At 33.4% G+C, this 17,815-nt stretch overlaps 2 protein-coding genes across 2 annotated transcripts in view; both read left to right on the forward strand.

Annotated features, from left to right (window-relative positions):
• The first annotated feature begins 47 nt into the window (after window positions 1-47).
• On the forward strand, window positions 48-5,734 carry LOC128173379 (scavenger receptor class F member 1-like). The gene is made up of 5 exons (XM_052839057.1): window positions 48-105; window positions 1,090-1,386; window positions 1,821-2,186; window positions 5,059-5,161; window positions 5,312-5,734. The coding sequence occupies exons 1-5, from the start codon at window positions 48-50 to the stop codon at window positions 5,475-5,477; spliced, it is 990 nt and encodes a 329-aa protein (XP_052695017.1). The 3' UTR covers window positions 5,478-5,734.
• Window positions 5,735-8,818: 3,084 nt separating this feature from the next.
• Window positions 8,819-17,815, forward strand: part of LOC128173925 (multiple epidermal growth factor-like domains protein 11) — a 32,970-nt gene continuing 23,973 nt past the window's right edge. The window contains exon 1 of the mRNA XM_052839592.1: window positions 8,819-8,861. The gene's annotated coding sequence lies outside the window, so the exon portion shown is untranslated. The remainder of the gene's footprint in view (window positions 8,862-17,815) is intronic.

Below are 17,815 nucleotides of genomic sequence, written 5' to 3' on the forward strand. Positions count from 1 at the left end.
AATACGTATGACTTAGTATGAATTTCAAATAAACTTCCTGTTCCAAAATGAAGACTGCATTTTGTACTTTACTCGCTGGACTTTACAGTTTTCAGTTTTACTACGGTATTGTATTGCTTTCTTTAGTTTTTGGTTATTTCAGCAAAACATTATTATATAATTTAAGATCAAAAAATGTGTGTTGTTTGAAACCCCTAATTAAAACATATAAATTTAAATACATTACCTGTCTGATTTCATTGATAATAGTAATTTCGTGCAAGTTGCATATATGAAAAAAAAATTTAATAGACAAAATGTTTTTAGAAATATTGTAAATAATAAGGTCTTTGAAATTGGTATAAACAAATTAACAAATTGATATAAACAAAACCATTATAATGCGTTGTTCATGTACAGTGTCCTTCTTACGCTTATATTATCATTACTGTAGGCCTTGGTAAGAAGGAAATGTAAGTGTAACGAAAATGTCCGGCTTGGAGTCTTTTGTGAATGATGTCAAGTCGTTTAAGCGAGGAAATAAATACAACTGATTGCAACAATTTTATTTCTATTAATAATAATAATGATTAATATACTTCACAAAATTGTACGTTAACTACTGTTATAATATTGGAACATTTTTTTTATAAAGAAATACAATATTCAATGAAGTCATAAAGCATTTTCAAAGAACGCTTATTTACACATGTTGAATGATAGCTATTCGATTTGGTTTTATTTTTTTTTTTTTTTTTTTTTTTTTTTCTGATGTTTCATTAATATTCAAGGGTATCAATTTTCTTGGATAAAGCGAAAATCACGTTTTCAAGGATAGGTTAATTTGTGGCCCTTGATCAAATTAATACAAAATCTTAATAGAACTGCAATTCGATGAACATTATACGTCTTGGATCAACTTAAATGTAATCCACAAAAATTGGTATACAACGAATATTGATGAAACCACAAGTATGCCATTTGTTAATTCATTATTTTTTTTCATAATTATTTTTTAATAAAAAAATATGACTTTTTACAAACTAACTCATTTACTAATGAAAATTAAACACGCAATTGAATTAACTAATGCAAACTTCTTGTTTTCAGGAAATCAAGGATGTAGTTTGAACTGCAAAAACAATACATGCGATGAATCACAGAACTGTACTGAAGGGTGTAATGAGGGGTATTGGGGGACTGCTTGTACATTAGAATGTTCATCGACTTGTTTTCGACAAGCTTGTAACCAAACTGTTGGTAAATGTATATACGGTTGTATACAGGGACGATATGGTGATACATGTGAGAGACGTTGCAGTTCCCGATGTCTTGAAAACTTCTGCTACCAAAATGGCACCTGTGTTAAGGGCTGTACACAAAATTGGGCGGGAAATCAATGTGATCGTAAGTATAATATGGACTTGTCGGTAATTAGTCAGAACCCAATTTATTCGTTTTCTTCAGGATGATCACTCTGTTCTTGGCATTTAAGTTAATATTCTTTTACTGTATACAGGTAAAATGCACTTTACACTTTTTGCTCCTGTTTTCAGTGGCAAATTTAAAACTGGGCGAATTACAACCTTAAAATAATATATCTTTAAAGACAACTGTGTCTTGGCGAATATAAGACGGAGCAAAACTGTTCGCAAGAATAGAAGGGCGAAAATTACCCTGTATACAGTAGTATGTATAATAGTTAGTGTGCCGTATTATTGGTGTCATGCTTTTGAATTTTCGACATTAAGTCAGAATGGTGGTGAATCACATTTTTCATTTAATTTGGTTATATAACATAATCGGGTTTTTTTTATATAAAAATCACACAATACTTTCAGAATGCAATTTCACACATTACGGAGCTGACTGTTCCCAATCGTGCAGTGTCAATTGCGTACAAAGCGCATGCACCAATGATACGGGTGTCTGCACATATGGGTGCAAAACAGGATTCTACGGAGACATGTGCAACAGTAAATGCAGGAGGTGTCCACAGGGCTGTGACAGGGAAATGGGGAATTGTAGCGAACATTGTCCAGTTGGAAGATTTGGAGAATTGTGTGAAAAAACATGCAACAAAGGGTGTGTGAATGGGTGTGCCAAGTCTTCGGGAACATGCAACAGCTGTGTCGTTGGAAGATGTGGAGATTTCTGTAACGAGTCATGCTACATATTCGATAAATGCCAATACAACTCATCTAAATGTACGTATTTTGAATATTGTTTTTTAAGGAAAAGTGTGGCCATCTTGTACATTTGAAGAAAAAATGTAAACATTTCTTGAACTGTTTTTTTTATGCCCGAAACTGTCAAAAATGCTACCAAAAGACACAAAAGCAATACATATGTAATGTCCTACATGTCATTTTGTTTAAAACGTATGCATACAAGAACACTACAATGCCTTTTAATCTCTTAGAACAGCTGTCAATTTAAAAAAAATCTGACAATGATATCAAGGGTGTTCACTGGTGTCCTCTCTACAACTATTTGTCGAGGATAAGGTCAAAGTTTGTTTATTTAATTGTAACTTTGCCTCCAGGTAGAATATCCTATTTTTAAAATTGGCATACAGAATTATAAAGTCCCACAAAACATATTTGTCTGTTTCTATGGAGGTACATGTACATTGAAGATTTTTATTCGTAAAAATAATGCATACTCTTTTTTTAAATTTAAGACAATCACTTTTTTGTACCCCAACCCCACTTCTAAAAAAGACTTTAATTAAAATTTACACTATAGAACTGAAATAAATTCTATAAAACAAACATAGGTCAGGTGTAGAATTGTATATTAAATTCAACACGGACTGTTTCGATTTACATTTTAAAAACATAACAATGTGACGTTAATGTGTCTTCATAGACACAGGATTTCCAAGTATAGACTGGATTTTCCTTGTTCTTTAAATAGATTCAATGTCGACTCATAAACATAGGGTACCCTATTTTGAAGCAAAGTAACAATTTAATGTGCAATATTCAAAATTGTTAAACAAATGGTTGTAGAGAGAACATCAATGAACCTATTTCATACTTTTCAGATTACGAAAGCCTCAAAGTCAGTCTGTAGCTGCTCAATTTGATAGCTTTATTGAGCGATATAAAAGGCTTTGTCCTGTTTTGTATGCACAATTTGAATACAAAACAACATGCAAAATCCAACATTTATTGCTTTGTATCATTTGGCAACAGTTTTGGTCAGTTTCGGGCAGACACAAGCCATTTTAAGATATGTTCAAATTCCTATCTCCAAACATATAAAATGGCCGCACATGAACAAAAAAAAAACATTTTCATAATGTTTTCCTTGATTTCATAAAAAAATGATCATACAGCGACTGATTAAACTTTTTATGGTCAAGTATGTAACAACTGTTCTTTCGAAGGTTGCCATTATGCTCTAAAGTACAAATAAAAGCTTTTTTTTATAATAATGACATCTGTTTTCCTTTGAACAAAAATCTAATACACTTTAATTTTTCCGTTTGAATTTTCTTTATAATATACGCAATTTACTTCCGTTTGAATTTCCTTTCTAATATACGCAGTGCCTTTTAACGATAAAAGGGAAGATTTTAATTGCATTGATGCATTTAAGATGGAATAAAATACCTGGAAAAAATCACTCAAAGGCCGAGTGCACTTATGGGCCCCGGTAAAAAGTGAAAAAAATGAAGATTCAAATCAAGCATAATTTTTACCTCATATTATCTATTGATATCTATTCCACAAGAATAATCAAGTTTTAGCGCTGAATTTATTGTATATTAAAAACAAGAAGCTTTACAACATAGTAAGGATCAGCAGACATTCGTGTTTTTGTATAGTAAATCGAGGACGGGCATTCATTTCAAAGTCTTTGTTTACTGTCTGCCTAACAGAGTACAAACTTGTGGAAAAGGCATAATACGCATTATACATTAAAAAAACTCCTGTGAAAGTAAGAAGTTTGTTCTTCATTAGGCTGGTGCCTAAAAAATAAAAAACGATGAAAATTTCAAGGTTTTTCCTATAGAAAGCAAAAACTATTACCTGCGTGACCCATGTTTGAACCCACACATGGAATAAATTATTTCAAACAATCACGTGGGTTCTATCCAGGTAAACGATTGTCAAATATGCTCACTGTATAGTGTAAAACATTGACACGTTTTATTTTGCTCTCCATCATCTTTGTATGGTCAGGAATGTTTGTTTGGTCACTATGGTAATATGCAACTTCAAAGCTTTATTCGATTTTTTTTTCAGACGTAAAATAATGCATAAAGTATAATTCAGCTAACGCGCCAATCGATCAACCAACAAAGCTATGTTGATTTAAAGGTCTCCTCCCTCTGATTTAAATAGACACAATTCCAGTAGCTTCGGTTTAAACTATTTATAGGCATTTAAAAATCTTCACTTTTTAAAAACTGTATGCTGATTTTGGTAAATTTGAGCGTGCATGTAAATCAGAATTATCCATCAGTGCTTAACTATTACGAGAAAAAACAAATTGTTGATATTTCCTGCCTAAAAACGGCACTGAAAAAGGGCCCATTCTCTATTGCTTAAATGCACTTGTTCTTAACAGTAAATTATTTGATAATGATATATAATGATGAATAAAACGTACATAAATCAAATAAGCGTAACATTTACAGTTTGGGGGATAACAAATGAATATCTAAAAGATTCAATTTACAGTAACAACAAAAGCCCCTGTGCGATTCGATCTCGCTATGTACGGGCATAAGCCCAAAACTCTGTCAACTCAGCTACGGTGTATTTACATGTTGCCGTCGATAAAACATTTTAGTAAAACGAAAAGACGCTTTGATCAGAGGTCAGCCATTATGTGATGACGTTTTATTCTACCTTAAAAGATAAATGCTGTTATTTCAATAAACAAAATCTACCATAAAGAGTAATAAACCGTCGACTCGTTGACCACCCGAGCTGCATCGACAACACAACGAGTAACCCCCCTTAACTAGGCTGTTCAGCTAAAAATGTTAAATTTGTTGTTATCCTCTTGCATATTAGCTCTTTGAAAATTAACATTAATATTCATGAATACTTGTTTTCAAAGTAGAGGAATTAGAAGATCGAAATTCAAGGAATATATCTATCATCAAAACTGTGATTGCATTTCTCTGTATAAGTCTCTTTATCCATGGATGCAGCATTATATGGTAAGATTTCATAGTCTTTTTTTAGGTTCCGTACATATTTAATGTAGCAATGCACCTGTATGCTATGGTCTCGTGTTCGATTAATTGTTCAGTAAATAAATGCACCTGGTGTTGCTAAAAATATTAAAAGTATCTCTTTTACTTTCAAAGGATTTTGAGGCAAAGAGTATGTAAAACACGAGAGAAGAAACAGAAGACGAAGAATGATAAATCTGCTTCCAATGAACGCCCGGGAATTTACGATACAGTAGGGGAAAACGGTGGCTATCAAGAATTGGGTTATGTCAGTGGACCATCACATTATGACCGACTCTAAGAAGTTCAGGAGGGACATGGTGATATTTAAAACTCTGAGAGGACACTCCCACCAACAAACAATTTCAGGTCCTGCAATTATCTGAAAGATAACACTGGAAATATACCATTCAATTTTATGATCAAAAAATTTTAATTTGTTAGACTATCATCATTCAAATACAGAAAGTGCTAAAGAGCTTTTAATGAGTGGTTGAACGCGTGATCATAGATCATTTAACTTACAAACTACAGGTTGAAACAGACCGAATTTATACATGTACGAATATATATGTATCAGGGAATTCCAATTTAGCAATCACGTTCAATTTCCAATGTTTTAACACTGCATAATTATGAAATTCTTTACTTTTAGGGACTTTGTTCGCTTACGATTTTTTAAATGTCTCTGTTACTTTGACTGAAACGTTAGAAGAATTCGTACACAAAATTATTAAATGATTGAATCTATGTCACTCTCTATACACCTCTCACAGCGATCGAAGCGAGCTCTTAGAACCATTGTACTCGGGAAAAGAATGAGCTAAATCTACAGATTCATCAATATTTTTTTTGGTCTATGTCCCATAATGCTCTCTTATGTTTTCTCACGTAGTGCTATGCCAAAAACGGCTAAAATTGAACTCATAATACAGGGTGTCTTGAAGTTTAACAATTTTCGTTTAATGGGTACAGCAATTTAATGAAATTTAATTTTTACAGTAAATATGAGAAAAATGTTCTTGTTTCAAGTTAAAAAGTATTAAATCTAATTTTCATTTAGTGGTTTGACTTTGAAATGTTCTCTTAATAAAACTCTTTATCAATTTGTAATGTTTTACCTTTCCAATAACCTTTTAACAAATTTATCGACCTTGGAGTATTTTTTTTTCAAATTAGTTCTTAATTTTGTTTGATTTGTTAATTTCCTCATAGTGTGTTTTGTAAAATAATGTTTTTTTTATAAAGCTCCTATATATTTTTAATATTGTTTGTTTGAGTATTGTTATGCTTTTTTAAAATTTCTAACGACTAAATACCTTCGATCATTTTTTATTGTAATTCAATAAATGTTAAAATTGAAAGCGGTACTTTGTTGTTTTTTTAATGCTCACACATTAAACCTAAACACCACCTTAAACTATATGTCTCTCTCTCTCTCTCTCTCTCTCTCTCTCTCTCTCTCTCTCTCTCTCTCTCTCTCTCTCTCTCTCTCTCTCCTCTCTCTCTCTCTGTGTTGCTTTGCCAAGTTTAGAGAGAGAGAGTAAAACATACGCCTCAAATTGTACAACTTCAAACACTTAATGTGATGTTGCTACTGAAAAACTCAACAATACAAATCACTTTGGTAAAAACGTATATTAAGGTGGTATGGGACACTTCCATATTGTGACATACGGTTTATCGAAATAAACAATTAAATAAAGTGTAATTTTTTAAACAATTGTTTTCCTAAAATAAAACACAGACAGCGTAGCGCACTGGGTCAGAGGGTTCACTTCGAATCTGTAATTCGTTAAAATTCTAAACCGGTGACAGTATTTCAATTATAAATAAAACTGTAATCTATATTTATATCGTCAAGATGTCCCATACCACCTTCACAAATTTGAAAAACATGAAAAAGTTAATAAACTACAAAATACTTCAAGTCAAGACAGTAAACCTGCAACTGACTATGGCATGGCCAAAGGAAAACACAGTAAAGAATTATCCGGATCCCAATAAATATTTAAATTCACCCCCTAAATACATTACCACATCCACCTCATCTGGAAATGTCCCTATACCTATCCACCAAAGCCATTTACATTGAGATGTACACAAAAATATACAACAAATTATTCATTTTAATTTACAATTCTGGGAAAATTGCTACAACATTTTCTTAAACAGTTGATCATTCACATTACAATTGAGAGTTTACACAGAATCTAAATTATCAGAAAACACAATTTGTGAGGTCCATTACACTTGGTCTCGCCGTCCTTTCCCAATTAGGTGTCCATGGTCTGGCATGTCGATTAAACAAGCTCAATCACCAACCGTCATAGATGTACACGCCCCCGCAGCTACATTTACATCTTTGCTAGATATAATTTCAGACTGCGGAGACATCTTAGCATGTGCTACGTTCTGTGCCACGGTGTTTATCTCTGCAGCGGTATCGACCACCGCACTTACTGTAATATCATTTACCTTCACATGAATTTCCATAAACTATTCGTAGAAATGAGCTGTATGTATTTTGTGTGCATTATTAGTGAAATGTGAATATCATTCAAGATAAACTCTTATAGCCCTACAGGTCTTGTATTATCAACAGTTTGCAATTCTTTGGCCCCTGGAGCTAGGGTACATGTACATTATCCGAAATTCCTTCGAATGTTACCTTCCTAATCACATTTTCTGTATTGAATGCTTTTTAAACAATAATAAAAGCGGGAAAACAGGCAAAACGAGTCTTAAAGTATGGTTCAGATTTCAAAGGAAGCTTAATTTGCAAAAATGATACTTTCTGACATGTCAACCTATTAGCGATGGAACACAGGTGATTTTAAGGGCTGTCGGCCTCTTGTTTCATGCTTCACTAAAATTAAAAGTAATGTGGATCCATTTATTTCTATGTTTTACAACCGAGTAAAGTTGCGACAAAATTTTTAATCAATAGTATCACCAAGACGATTTCAAACAGCAGGGCACAATAGACAAATCAGATTTCATATTTATATTGATCGTAAGGTATTTGAAACCAATCGATATATAATTAGATTGGAGGCATTGCTGGAGATTGGATGTGTTTGCGCATTTAAAAAGTGGAATGTAGGTAATCATATAATTTAAACACATTGAATTCATATTTGAATTACTGAATGCTAAAAAGCAAGAATGTCAGCTAAAAAGAAGGCACATTGAAATGTTTGACAAAATTGAGTTTAAAAATAGACCATTCTTTAAAACACAGGTATGAATAAGCATTATACGTCTGACATTTCAAAATGTAAAACAAAGGTTTGAAATAATTGTTATGGTTTATGCTTATCTTCAGTATTCTCTATCATTTTCTAATTGTTCAAATTCCCTTAATCGTAACCCATGTTGTGAAATAAACGTTTTTGATTATACTTTCTAGCGATCAAATTATTTTTCCAATCCATTTCTTCTATTCTTTTTTTTTTACCAATATGTAGGGTGGAAATATAACGAAAAGTTTTTTTTATTTTTTAAATAACTGCGCATATTGGTAGCTATTCATGTTTGAATAAAATCGTTAATCCCTTTACGCAATACCGTAACCCAAACCGAAACTGTTGTCTTTACATATTGCGAACTTAAGCCTGAACAGAATTTTTTAATGATTCCCATACCGATATCTTCTTGAAAAAGCAACCTACCAAAATCTAAGGTAAGATTTGGCATCAATGCGTACTTTTTCTCTTAAGCAAAACATTTATGAATTTGATTTTTTTTTAACAAATAGACAAGATATATAACTAATCAAGGAACCTCTGATTTGTTAAGCTCAGTGTTATTATCACAGAAGAGGGAAACTTTGATTTTGAGATACTAAAATGCTCATTTACAAGATGACCAAAAACCCCTTTTTATGATTTGTTCCTCTAAACCCGAGGGTGTTAAGAGTTCAAACTTTTGATAAATTCCATATTACTAAAAGCAATATTGGACGATACTTTTTTCTGCACATCATAAGAAGTACATACGAATGTTTATATATATCGCCTTAAGTTTCAAAGTTTAAGCCACATTTGTTGCACCTTCTGGGGTATGTTATGATGAATCTCATTTTTAAAGTTTTCCTATTTCGATGTTTTTTTCACTTGTTTAAAAATAAATTTTCGGCCTTACGTGTCCTGTCCCGCGACAAAAAAGCTTGTCACCTCCAGATCTCATAAATGGTAAATATTGAACATCCCGATATTTTGGGATGACACACCTATGTAGATAAGTGTGTTTAAACTATTTTGTTTCATTCGTCGTATATTTCGGTTGTAAGGTTTTTAAAGTATTATTTCTTTTTAACATGTAATGAGTATTTTTGGTACAAAACCGACATATATCTATTTGACGTTAAATACACAAAAATATTACATCCAGTGATATTTCTCAATTATTTCATGTTCTTTTTTTTCAAATAATGTACCCACGAGATCTCGAGAACTGATCTGATTTTCTTTTATTAAATTTGACTGAAAATGCGTTTCACTGTTTTTTTCTTCGACCCTCACTTCAGGTCCTGACCTAAAAGATTGAAACAAATCAAGTTGTTTATAAGTTTGATTATTGTTTTTTACAATTTTTTTATCAAGATTAAAAATAATGTACATCTAGCAAATATTAAAAATACCTTGTATTCATTCTATGCATGTACATTTGTTTACATTATTCTGTTTGATTCGTCGTAACTTCCAGTCGTCATAGGGAGTACTTCAAAAATTGTTTCCTCCTTTTTTTGTATTTTACATGCAATAAATATATCAGTACTAATCCTCACATATGTTAAAAAATCTACTTCTGGTTAGATATCTCAATTTTCTAAAGTAGATTTCTTAATTAAAATTTAGTACCCGCCAGATCAAAAAAAAAATGTGATAAAGTTATGATACCTCAATCAATTAGAAACATTTTCTGAAGATGTGTTTCACAAGTTTCGTTTCGCCAACCGTCACTTCTATTTCCCGACGGAAATGTTCAAACAAATCATGTTGTTTATAAGTTAAGTTTTCATTTCATTGTTCAAGACAGAAAGGTAAACATTCATAAACGTAGAGTAAAAAGTAAAGAAATCTCTATCATTTGTTTACATTTAGCACTTTCGATCGTCCGTTTTCGCTCCCGACCCAAGATTTAACAGGTACTTGAACAAAATCAACTCTACGAAAAAAAAAGAACTATGTATAGGGATGTGTTCAACATGTTTTATTTTGAATTGGGTTAATTTTCGGTCGAAACAGTAGGTACTCAAAACATCAAGTTTTTGTTCCATTTCATTGTTCTATATGAAAGTAAGCTCTGGAAAGTTCCTTCACATTAAATATTATAATTATTTTTTTCTACATGGAAGAAGCAGTTTATTACATATACAAATTCACACATCGGTATCTGAACCGTATACCCTTTGTTACATTCTTGTTGCATTCTCGATATACTCAGTATTTTTAGAGAAAAAATGGAACTTATTGACAAACATTTATTGACAAAAAGGTCACATATGTTACTCAAATGACCAAAAATGAATTTAAAGGATGACTCGAATTAAGGACATGGGATATTTGTGAGAAAACACTTTTAAAAAGAATTTTCTTTTAATTGCAGAAATTGACAACATCGCAACTGCAACTTTACGTAATCGCGTTTAACAAAAGTATGTTGTTAACGAGTACGAATTTGTTTTCATTAGTGAGGGTTATCACGATTTATTTAATCTATACGATAATGGGACGTCAACTTTAAAACTGACTTTATAGTCAACGCATGTTTATTTATTGTTCTCTGTTTAAAAGCAGTTTTATATTTGCATTGTCTTAGTTATGTCAAAGGGATTTTAAAGGGCAAACATACGCTTATTGTTTGAATTTAAAAAACTGTTTCTCCTTTCTTTCGCTTTCTCTGTGGTAACCAACGGTGGTTATGCTAAGCAGCTGTATTACAATAGACAATGCAGTAGTTTTCCAGTCATTTTAGTCATAATTAAATAGAAATATAATGTACTTTTTTAAAACAAAACAAACGACATAAAACGGGTATCGCGTGATTTTGCCTCATATTCCAATTTCTCACTTTCGTCGAAGTGCAGATGATGGTACATGCATATTACGATTTTGACATCGTTTTTAATGGAGTTTAAATATATGTAGTGTTCTAGTAAATACGAAATAAATCTGTGTCACGTTGTTCACTATTATTTCTGAGGTTTTGTTTACAGTCGATACATAAAATCTGGGTTGAATAAACCCAAACATTCGGGGGACAAAACCAAACGGGTGCCTTTTCTAAATATCCCCATTATGCATTTTTGATTGTTTCTGTATGCCCTAAAACAGAGTATTTTTATTTACTTTAGGTATATCTAAATCTGAGAGTTGATGGATTCTTCTGGTGTAAATAGGCGAAATGCTATAACTTTTTAAGTAACTTGTTTAAACAGAAAATTATTTCATACTGTAATAGTTAGAAATCGGACCATGCAGCTTTAAACAAGTGGTCATTCACATAACAATGGGAGTTTACGCAGAGTCACACAGTCCAGTTCATTTCATAAACCAAGGAACACAATGTGTGAGGTCCATGACACTGGGTCTTGCCGTCCTCTAACAATGTCAGGTAGTCCATGGTCTGACATGTTACATAAAACCAACTCAATCACCAACTCCTAAAAAGGATGTACCCTCACACGACGCATCAAATAAGCCTGCCCAGAGGATTTTGCATTGACCGCAGAATGAACCCCATTATCTTGCAGGAAATCGATTCCAAGGAACATGTCGACCTGTATAGTGCAATATGCACAAGCTGTTTAACCTGGGCCCCTCCTGTCTCCCTCAGTCGTGCTTTCCCAGCCCGTAGCTAGGTAGATTTACATCGTTTAGACTGCGTAGACATCTAAACATGTGCTACACTCTGTGCTACGGTGGATATCTCTGCATCGGTATCATTCACATTCACATGAATTATACCCTTCTCTACTGTTCGAAGAAATGAGCTGTGTGCATTATGTGTGTAGTATGAATGAAACTTTGAATATTGTGAATATTGTAAATAGAAACTTATAAAAGGCCTGCACGTCACGTAGCAATAAATGTTCGAAATTTTAGGCCCCTGAAGATAAGGTACAGTTACATGTTCAGTTCGAAATTCCTCCGAATCTTGCTTCCCTCCCCACATTTTTTGATTGAATGTTTTTCAAACAACAGATATTAAAGGCGGTATATCATGCGGAGGAGTCTCAAAGTAGGGTTTGAGTTCTTAAACGAAGCTTGAATTGCAAAAATTAATTTTCTGATATGTCAATCCATGAGTGAGGTACACAGGTGACTTTCAAGGCCTGTGGGCCTTTTGCTTCATGCTGCTTCACCAGAATGAAGAGTAATAAATTCATTTTTCTGCATATTTTTCACTGGCATCCCACAAGTTTTTGATATGAAAGATTTACTCAGTTTATCAAAGAAATTACATTAATATTAAATAGAGTAAAACAACGGCATATTAGAAAGTAAAGATGCGACGAAATTAAATCAATAGTATCCCCAAGGAGATTTCAAACAACAGGACACAAAAGTCAAATCAGATTTCATATTAATTTTGATCATAAGGTATTTGAAACTTTAATTTGTCCATGAGCTGGAGGCAATCGTTTTTAATTAAAGTGGAGGCATTGCTGTAGATTGGATGTGTTTGTGCATTTAAAAAGTGGAATGTAGGTAATCATTTATTTCAAAGACATTGAATTCATATTTGAATAACTGTCATGCTTATATTGATCACAAGGTATTTAAAGCAATATGAGCTGCAATTTTCATGATGAATTTTTTCTTAACGAAAACGTTTTTTTTCTACTGAAGTGACAAAAATATCATGGTTTTTAAATTTCTTTTCGCATAATTTTGGTGAAAAGGGCCGTCCTGGAGCATTAATTGGAGCGAAATTGAATAAGTGTCGTCCTGTACAAAAATTGATTTGCTATATGTTCCTTAGAAAAGATATATTTCCTGTGACAAAAGTTGATGATTTTTTTCCAACTTATTTATCATAAAAGTTAAAGTTACATGCAGACTTAGCATACTATTTAGGTTTTTACAGCAAAATAAAATTCTAAAAAATACAGCTCATATTGCTTTAAATTGATCGTGAACTGGACCTAATCGATGTATAATTACTATCGAGGCATCCGTGCAGATTGGATGTGTTTGTGTGTTTAAAGAGAGCAATGCAGGTAATAAAACGGGTTATTTTTCTAAATATTCCCATTATGCATTTTGGTTTGATTTTTGTATGCCCTTAAAGAGAGTATTTTTATCTACCTTAAGTATATTTAAATCTGGGAATTGATCGATTCTTATGGTGTAAATAGGCGAAATGCATTAACTTTTTAAGAAACTTGTTTGTACAGAATTTTTTTTTGGATACAGTATTATTCAAAAATCAGACCAAGCGACTTTAAATAGGTGGTCATTCACATTACAATGGAGTGTTTACACACAGTCACACAGTCTAGTTTATTTCATAAACCAAGGAACACAATGTGTGAGGTCCATGGCACTGGGTCTCGCCATCCTCTTACAATGTCAGGTAGTCCATTGTCCGACACGTTGCATGAAAGCAACTCAATCACCATCTCCTAAGTGTACCTTCACACGACGCACCGAAGGAGCTTGCCAAGAGAATTTCGCCTTGACCGCAGAATGAATCCCATTATCATGTAGGAAATCGATGCTAAGGAGCATGTCGACCTGTAAAGTGCAACGCACGCAAACTATTTGACCTGGGCTCTCCTTTCTCCCTCAGTCGTGCTTTCCCAGCCCGCAGCTAGCTATTTTTACATCGTTTAGACTGCATAGACATCTAAACATGTGCTACACTCTATGCTTCGGTGGATATTGCAGTGGTATCGACCACCGCGCTTATTATGATATCATTCACATTCACCCTCACAGGAATTCTCCACTTCTCTACTGTTTGTAGAAATGAGCTGTATGCATTTTGTGTGTATTATGAATGAAACTGAATATTATAAAAAGACAAATTATTATAGGCCTACAAGTCACGTAGTTACAAAAGTTTAAAATTGTTGGCCCCTGAAGATAAGGTACATACACAGTTCTTTGAGATTCCTCCGAATCTTGCTTCCATCACCACATTTTTTTAATTTAATGTTAATCAAACAACATATAATAAAAGCGGGGTAACATGCAGAGGAGTCTTACAGTAGGGTTTGGAATTTTAAACGAAGCTTGAATTGCAAAAATGATACTTCTGACATGTCAGTCTAATAGCGATGGTACACAGGTGGCTCGTAAGGCCCGTGGGCCTCTTGTTTCATGCTTCACCAAATGAAAAGTAATAGATCCATTTATTTCTATATTTTGAACTGTGTCCCAAAAGTTTTTGATATAAAATATTTACTCAGTTTATAAAAAAAACACCCTAAAAGTAAATGAGTAAAACAACGGCATATTTAAAAGTAAAGATGCAACGAAATTAAATCAATAGTATCACCAAGGAGATTTTACACAACAGGGCGCAACAGTCAGCTCAAATGTCATGTTTATATTGGTCATGAGGCATTTAATTTGATCATGAACTGGAACCAATCGATATAGAATTATTGTAGAGGCATCTGTGCAGATTGGATGTGTTTGTGCGTTTAAAGAGTGGAATGAAGGTAATCATATAACTTTAAACATAAAAACTTGTATTTGTTGTGGAGATTTGCAAATTGGACTTTGGACTTGAATTACCGTTAGAAAGTCAAAAAATGTCAACAAAAAAAGAGAAATATGGAATTGTTCAACTTAATCGACTTCAAAAATAGACCATTTTTTAAAATACAGGTTTAAATGATCATTTTACGTCATGACTTTGCAAAATTTCAAAAAGGGTTTGATTTAAAGGTTTTAGTTAATGCTTACCCACAACATTCTCTCTGATTTTTTAATTGTTCATATTTCCTGAAACGTAACTGAATAAAACGTCTTATGCTTATACTTTTTAACAATCAAACTATTTTCCAATTCATTTCCTCTATTCTATCATTAGGTAATCTGGCAATATAACGGAAAGTTTTTCAAAACTACTGCGCAAACTGGTGGCTAGTCATGTTTGAATAGAATCATTAATCTCTTTACGCAATACCCTAACCGAAACCGAAACTGTGTTCTGTATATCTTGCAAACTTCAACCTGAACTGGGTATCTTCTGATTCAGATATGAGTTTGATTTTTTTTTAAAAGAGAAAAGATCAATAACTAATCAAGGAACCCCTGATTTGCTAAGGTTAGTGTTATTATCATATAAGTAGGACACTTAAATGTTTAGATACTTAATATTCATTCACAAATGACCAATAGAAACCATTTTAATTTGGTCCCTAAACTTGAATTTATTACAGTTAAAACTTTTTATATATAGATGCCATTACTAAATGCATCATATCTTAAACGTTATTTTCTTTTGCACATCATACGAAGTGCATGCGAATGTTTATAAATACTGCATTAAGTTTCAAAGTTTAAGTCACATTTCTTTCACCCTCTTTGGATTTGTTATAATGAATCACATATGAAGGGTCTTTCGATGCTTTTTTCCAATTAAAAAAAAATGATTTCCGGTCTTTCTTTTCCTGTCCTGCGACAAGAAAGTTTGTCACCTCCAGATCTCAGAAATGGTAAATATTGAATATCTAGTCGTTGTGGGATGACACACCTATATAGATAAGTGTGTTTAAACTATTTTGTTTTATTTGTCGTATATTTTGGTCGTAATGTTTTTAAAGTATTATTTCTTTTTACATGAAATGAATACTTCTTGTACAAAACCTTTCATATGGTATTTATTTGATGTTAAACACACAAAAGTACTACATCCGGTATATCCATAAAAGAAGCAGTTTCTTACATGTACGAATTCAGAATTCGGTATTTGAACGGAATACATTTTGTTGCTACAGTTATAGCAACAAAAGTGTATTTTATTTTTGAATTTGTGAGTATTTGGATATTTGCATTATCTTAGTAATGTCAAAGGGATTTTAATAGACAAACATGCGCTTAATTGTTTAAATTAAAAAAAAAATGCTCCTCCTTTCTTTCGCTTTTTCTGTGGTAACCAACGGTGGTTATGCTAAGGATATGTATTACAATAGACATTGCAGTAGTTTTCCTAGTCAGAATTTAATGAAAAAACAATGTGCTTTTTTTAATAAAACAAAGAACATAAAAAGGGTGTCGCGTGATTTCGCCTCATATTCAAAATTGCCACTTACGTCGAGGTGTGGATGATGGTACATGTATATTACGATTTGACCTCGTTATTAATGTTTGAATATGTGTAGTGTTCTGGTAAATAAGAAATAAATCTGTGTCATGTTTTTCACTATTATCTCTGAGGTTTTGTTTACAGTCGATGCATAAAATCTCGGTTGAATGAACCCAAATCTTCGGGGGACGAAACCAATTGGGGTTCCTTTTCTAAATATTTCCAATATGCATTTTGGTTTGGTTTTTGTATGCCCTAAAAGAGAGTATTTTTATCTACTCTAGATATATTTAAATCTAAGAGGAGATCTATTCTTCTGGTGTAAATTATTGCATACTGTAATACCCAAAATCGGACTATGCAGCTTTAAACACTTGTTCATTCACATAGCAACGAAAAGCGTACACAGTCACACAGTCTAGTCCATTTCATTATCCAGGGAACACTAAGAGTGAGGTCCATTGCACTGGGTCTCGCCGTCCTCTAAAAATGTCAGGTGGTCCTTGGTCTGACATGTTGCATGAAAGCAACTCAATCATCAACTCCTAAAAAGAGTTTACCTTCACACGACGCACCAAAAGAGCCTGCCAAAAGGATCTAGTCTTGACCGCAGATTGAACCCCAACTCTAACGTCCCCGGTGCTACAGTGATGTAACACTCCATTCAAGGCATGGAATTGTTACCCGGGAGCATGTCGACTTGTAATGGTGCATCGTATACATGATGCCTGACATGAGTCCCTCCTTTCTCCCTCAGGCATGCTCTCCCAGCCCACAGCTAGATTCAAATCTTTGCTTAAGATAATTTCAGGCCGCGGATACATCTAAACATGTACTACGTTCTGTGCTACAGTTGTTATCTCTGCATCGGTATCCCCACCGTGCTTACTGTGATATCATTCATCTTCCCTTAACAACCCCCAGACCTGATGACACAACGCTCTTCTCAGCCTCAAAAGTTGGAAAATTCTTTAACCTCGCATGCGTGTTTTCCACTCCTGTACCAGCAGATAAATTTTGACAAGCTAAGGACTCCTCTGGCCATCTCCATGAACATTTCCCTCTGCAATGCCCCTGCTAATTGCACTTGAAGCAACAACCGGACTACCAACTGATTGTCTTTTCCAGAGGGAAAAATTCCCTGGCTAGGTGGTGATACCCTACCCCCGAGAAATGAGCAAGTCCCAGTGACTGAGTGTCCGCTGAAACCGTGCGCACGTTCCTGCTACACCGTTCAAGGGCTTTATGACTTAGCTGGTATGGTTTTTTTTTGTGGACTGCTTAATCTGCAGTAAGGGAGGGGGGATTTTATATCAACTTGCACTACAGCTGTGAATTTTGTATTTTCGTGTGACGGTGCATTGAACA

Source organism: Crassostrea angulata, chromosome 2 (genome assembly GCF_025612915.1).
Source record: "Crassostrea angulata isolate pt1a10 chromosome 2, ASM2561291v2, whole genome shotgun sequence".
Taxonomy (NCBI): domain Eukaryota; kingdom Metazoa; phylum Mollusca; class Bivalvia; order Ostreida; family Ostreidae; genus Magallana; species Magallana angulata.

Bases quoted from the DNA above. Each gene is read 5' to 3' on its own strand.
- LOC128173379 (XM_052839057.1), top strand. From the start codon at position 48: ATGAAGACTGCATTTTGTACTTTACTCGCTGGACTTTACAGTTTTCAG. The intron at 106-1,089 runs GTATTGTATTGC...TCTTGTTTTCAG, and splicing joins CAGTTTTCAGTTTTACTACG to GAAATCAAGGATGTAGTTTG. The intron at 5,162-5,311 runs GTAAGATTTCAT...TTACTTTCAAAG, and splicing joins CATGGATGCAGCATTATATG to GATTTTGAGGCAAAGAGTAT.